The sequence below is a fragment of the Acanthopagrus latus genome, chromosome 2 (genome assembly GCF_904848185.1).
Source record: "Acanthopagrus latus isolate v.2019 chromosome 2, fAcaLat1.1, whole genome shotgun sequence".
NCBI classification, from domain to species: domain Eukaryota; kingdom Metazoa; phylum Chordata; class Actinopteri; order Spariformes; family Sparidae; genus Acanthopagrus; species Acanthopagrus latus.
In genome coordinates this window covers 11624829-11629813 of record NC_051040.1, presented here as the reverse complement: position 1 = coordinate 11629813, position 4985 = coordinate 11624829, and the positions used below count along the sequence as shown (strand labels likewise).

The 4985-nt window shown below is 38.6% G+C and overlaps 1 protein-coding gene across 1 annotated transcript; it reads left to right on the top strand.

Moving 5' to 3' along the window:
* The first annotated feature begins 263 nt into the window (after nucleotides 1–263).
* LOC119008604 (extracellular calcium-sensing receptor-like) lies at nucleotides 264–3970 on the top strand. Its single transcript, XM_037079114.1, has 6 exons — nucleotides 264–502; nucleotides 695–992; nucleotides 1126–1920; nucleotides 2083–2310; nucleotides 2478–2601; nucleotides 3063–3970. Exons 1-6 carry the CDS (start codon nucleotides 264–266, stop codon nucleotides 3968–3970), a joined length of 2592 nt encoding a protein of 863 aa, XP_036935009.1.
* Nucleotides 3971–4985: the final 1015 nt, after the last annotated feature.

Sequence of the window (4985 nt, the reverse complement as noted above, 5' to 3'; positions counted from 1 at the left end):
ATGTCTATAAAACTTCAACTTTTGAACCAAATTAACCCAATTTTAGTCTAGATCAATCTTTTAGAATTTTTCTTATGTCTTTTAGAAGAAAAATGTCCCACTGGGAGGCTAAAGCCCATAACTCTATTTCTGTTTGTGCACTGTCCTCCGCTCCCTCCTCAGACATCTCTGTTCCATAATTATTTTTGGTGGTACTCCAAAATGTATAAATACCAGTGAGAGATTTTGTTCACATCATAGCACATCTGTTGTTGTTGAACGGTATGACATTCACACAGAGGTGGCGAGAGAGGGGTTGGGCACTGTTTCAGCTGTTATTAGTGGCCTCCATTTCTGTTTTTTCAATTGAGGAGACACGATGCAGACTGAGAGGGGATCCCGAGATTCCATTGCTATCTAAGAATGAAGATATTATGATTGGGGGAATCATATCTTTCCACTTGCGGTGGAAAAACAGACAGGATACCTACATGGAAAAACCATTGCCACTGCAATGCATCAGGTAAATCATACCACAAAAACGTATTTAAATGAATATATCTAAGAGGAAGTAAATTCAACATTTGACATTTAAAAAAGATGGTTTTGAAAAAAGGATATTTGAAAATAAGAATCATTGCCTGTCTGTATTTTGATGGTTATTGTTTCTATTTTGAGGAGAAATTGATTGCACTTTACTCTTATTTTAATCAAGTTTGAATTTTAGAGCATTCCAGTATGCCCAGGTTATACTCTTTGCCATTGAGGAGATTAACAACAGCACAGAATTACTGCCTGGCATCTCTCTGGGATATAAGATCTATGATGCCTGTGCATCCATTGCGAGAGGTGTGAGGGTTGCACTGGCCTTGGCTAATGGTAATGAAGTGGCATTTGCACCATCTGAAGCACCATGCATCAGACCTGCCCAAGTGCAGGCGATAATGGGAGAGAGCTTTTCCTCCTCCTGCATGGCTATATCTACAGTCATCGGACAATTTAATCTCCCACTGGTGGGTAAAATTGATAAAAAAAGTGAAATGACATGTGAAAATGTGTTATTATTCATTAATTCACTGCTGTAGTCATAGCGAAAAGTGTGCTGTCAATATGTTTCAAGTGGGATATAATTTCATCTTCTTTTAGATCAGCCACTTTGCTACTTGTGCTTGTCTCAGTGATAAAACCAAGTACCCATCATTCCTCAGAACAATACCCAGTGACTACTACCAGAGCAGAGCCCTGGCCCAGTTGGTCAAGTACTTTGGTTGGACTTGGGTTGGAGCTATTAGAACAAATGATGATTATGGCAATAATGGCATGGCTACATTCATAGAAACTGCCCAGCAGCTGGGTATCTGTCTGGAGTACTCTGTGTCTGTCTTCAGAGCAGATCCACCAGACAAAATACAACAGATAATTGAAATTATCAAGGATTCCACTTCCAAAGTGATTGTCACTTTCATCTCCCCCACGGAGTTGTATGTGTTAATGCATGAGTTCTTTTACCACAATTTGACTGGGTACCAGTGGGTAGGCACTGAGGCCTGGATCTTTGATTCTGAAACTGCCGCAAGGGACAGCCATCACATTCTGGATGGTGCCATTGGTCTGTCCATCCCCAAAGCACATGTCAGTGGCATGAGAGAGTTCATGTTGGATGTGAAGCCACTAAATTCATCTAGTAATGAATTGTTTACAGAGTTTTGGGAGAAATTATTTGATTGTAAGTTCAAGTATTCAAATTCATCATCAGAGAATCGGAGAGAATGTACTGGACATGAAGATGTGACTGAAGTGCAAAACACCTTCACTGATATGTCACTCATGCCTATATTTTACAATATTTATAAAGGAGTGTATGCTGTGGCCCATGCACTTCATAATATTCTCAGCTGTAATAATACATGTAACAAAAAGGTGCAGCTAGATCCTTTCATGGTGAGTTGAACTCCTAAGACTTAATGAGTTAATTACATTAATAAATTAAACGGTGTATATTATAGTAAATATATGATTGCATTCTGTCCATCAAGCTCTTAAGACAATTGACTTATAAAAATGTTGTCGGAAATTGATCTACATTCATGAATCTCCTCTTAGATTTTACAACACATAAAAAAGATTCGGTTCACAACCAAGGAAGGAGATGAGGTTTACTTTAATGAGAATGGAGACCCATCAGCAAAGTATGAAATAATAAACTGGCAGCCACCAGAAAATGGCGTTGTGGACTTTGTTGCAGTCGGTCTTTATGATGCATCTTTACCTGCAGATAAACAGCTGAGTCTCCAAAATAAGTCTTTATTTTGGGCCCAGAACTCACAACAGGCAAGTTACTTTGTGATCAATAATTCTTAATGAAATTTGAATTGTTCAAATTGAATATCTATTAATTGCATTCAATGTTTGATTAGTATTGATAGATTTTATAGACAACACCCTGTCTGAGTGAAAACCATTGCTTTATATTTTCCATTGCCATTTTGTTCATGCAGGTGCCTTTGTCAGTTTGCAGTGAGAAATGTCCCCCAGGAACTCGCAAGGTTCTCCAGAAAGGAAAGCCTGTCTGCTGCTATGACTGTTTAAGATGTGCAGAGGGAGAAATCAGCAACATTACAGGTGTAGTAATATTAGATACAAAACAAAACAACATGTAAAAACTGTCATGTTGCTATAGAAATTTTAATGAATTATTTTTATACAAACCAAAATTCAAAATATCATTACATCAGCAATAAAACATCACACTATTATTCTGAGCACACTAAACAAATACAGATACATAAGTTGGAAACAGGGTCATACATATTTGCACAGTTGTGGAAATGCATGTGAAGGCCTAAACAATCATTTATTTTTCACTGGATCGTGTTGGTATTTGTCCTAAAGATCGCAGACACCCTGAAGAAACAGGACAACATGTATTCATTCAAGATGTTTTTGCTTAACAATATTAACAAGTCCTGCCTCTTCATGCTGTACTGTATCTTGTACTTGCAAACATAAAAAATAAAGAACGTTGAAATAGCAATGGACAAATGAACTGAGCAAGTCCAACACCTGTTTTAATTATTTTTCAGATTCTATCACCTGTCTGAGATGCCACCCTGAGTTCTGGTCAAATGAGAGAAGAGATGCCTGTGTAAAGAAGGAGACAGAGTTTCTCTCATACAAAGAGATTATGGGAGCACTGCTCACTGCAGCTTCTCTCTTTGGAACATGCATGACTGCTGTTGTGGCGTTCATTTTCTTCAGATACAGACAGACTCCTGTTGTCAAGGCCAACAACTCTGAGCTGAGCTTCCTGCTGCTCTTCTCCTTGACTCTGTGTTTCCTGTGTTCTCTGACCTTCATCGGCCGGCCCTCTGAGTGGTCCTGCATGCTGCGACACACAGCATTCGGCATCACCTTTGTCCTCTGTATCTCTTGTGTTCTGGGGAAAACAATAGTGGTGTTAATGGCCTTCAGGGCCACACTCCCAGGTAGTGATGTGATGAAATATTTTGGGCCTGCACAGCAGAAACTCAGTGTTCTGGGTTTCACTCTTATACAAGTTGTCATATGTATCCTCTGGTTAACAATTTCTCCTCCTTTTCCATTTAAGAATTTCAAGAAGTTCAAGAACAAAATTATCTTAGAGTGTGCTCTGGGCTCAGCTGTAGGCTTTTGGGCTGTACTTGGGTACATAGGACTTCTGGCCATGTTGTGTTTTATTCTTGCTTTTCTGGCTCGGAAACTGCCTGATAATTTCAATGAAGCCAAATTCATCACCTTTAGCATTCTGATATTCTGTGCAGTATGGATCACTTTTATCCCAGCGTATGTCAGCTCTCCTGGGAAATTCAGTGTTGCTGTGGAAATTTTTGCTATTCTGGCTTCAAGTTATGGACTGCTCATTTGTATTTTTATTCCAAAATGTTACATTATCTTACTGAAACCAGAGGAGAATACGAAAAAAAATATGATTGGAAAGGGGGCACAGAAATAATTTTGAAAGCTTCCAATAATCTTTTGGCATGGACATTCTATTGCCAGCACAATGTATTCATGCCTTTAACTTTTAACCAAACTGCTGAGTAGACATCTTTCTTCATTTTGTTGAATTGCATTGTACCCCAGTAGCATTTCTGCATCATAATCTCTGACATAGCATATTGAGATGTCATGTATGAAGCCCTGCAATGCACTGTACAGCTTACTAGCCTGGCTTGAAGACCAGAGCAGGGCGAAACATCATTCATCTTGATTCTGGTAATGGGGAAAGGAGACCTCAGACACTCACCTTGGGTGCATGAGCTCTATCTTTTCAGCTGAAACCTGATTACTCTGTAAATGTTTTCCTTAATAGATAACCAGAAAGATAGTTTGCCTCAGAATGTTTGTTTCTCACCAGGGAAATAAATTCATTTTTACAACAACAAGAACAGAAACTGGACTCAACGAAATTGCAACCAACTCTGTGGTGGTATCTTAAACAGCACAATAAATCCAGTATGTTTGTCAATAATAACACATTACTTTCTCTCATTATTCTGCTCGCTTAAAACATCCACCGTGCCATCTTTTTAGTTAGAGTTAAAAAAATGTCGGCATTAACTTGGGAGGGATGAAGGCTTGTGTTCCCCTGTAGGCTACAATGCATTGTTCGTTGGTGTTAATGTTACTGTTAGTGCTTGACTAGCGGACTTATGACCAGTTGGTGAAACCCCTACTTTAAGCTGTAGCAGGCTGTTGACCTACTCATAAGCACATCTAAAAAACAAGTGTAAACTATCAGCTCCCTGCCAAATGTTGCATTAAAAGTTGGCAAACTGGTGATGAAAATAGAGGAGCAATTTTGCAGATCAAAAGTTGATGGCGACCAAAACAAAGCTGAAAAAAAGAGTGAATATTGGACTTATGTTAATCAAGTAGACACAAACATGATTTTAAATCAATGTTGATATTGCTCTGGGTACACTTAATACATAAATTAGCAGAGACTTGTTATAAATAGTAAACTG

What these genes read in the sequence shown, in the direction of transcription:
- LOC119008604 (XM_037079114.1), top strand. Translation starts at nt 264, where the DNA reads ATGACATTCACACAGAGGTGGCGAGAGAGGGGTTGGGCACTGTTTCAG. An exon ending in TTGCCACTGCAATGCATCAG is followed by an intron (nt 503 to 694) that starts GTAAATCATACC and finishes ATTTTAATCAAG; the next exon opens with TTTGAATTTTAGAGCATTCC. An exon ending in AGAAATCAGCAACATTACAG is followed by an intron (nt 2,602 to 3,062) that starts GTGTAGTAATAT and finishes ATTATTTTTCAG; the next exon opens with ATTCTATCACCTGTCTGAGA.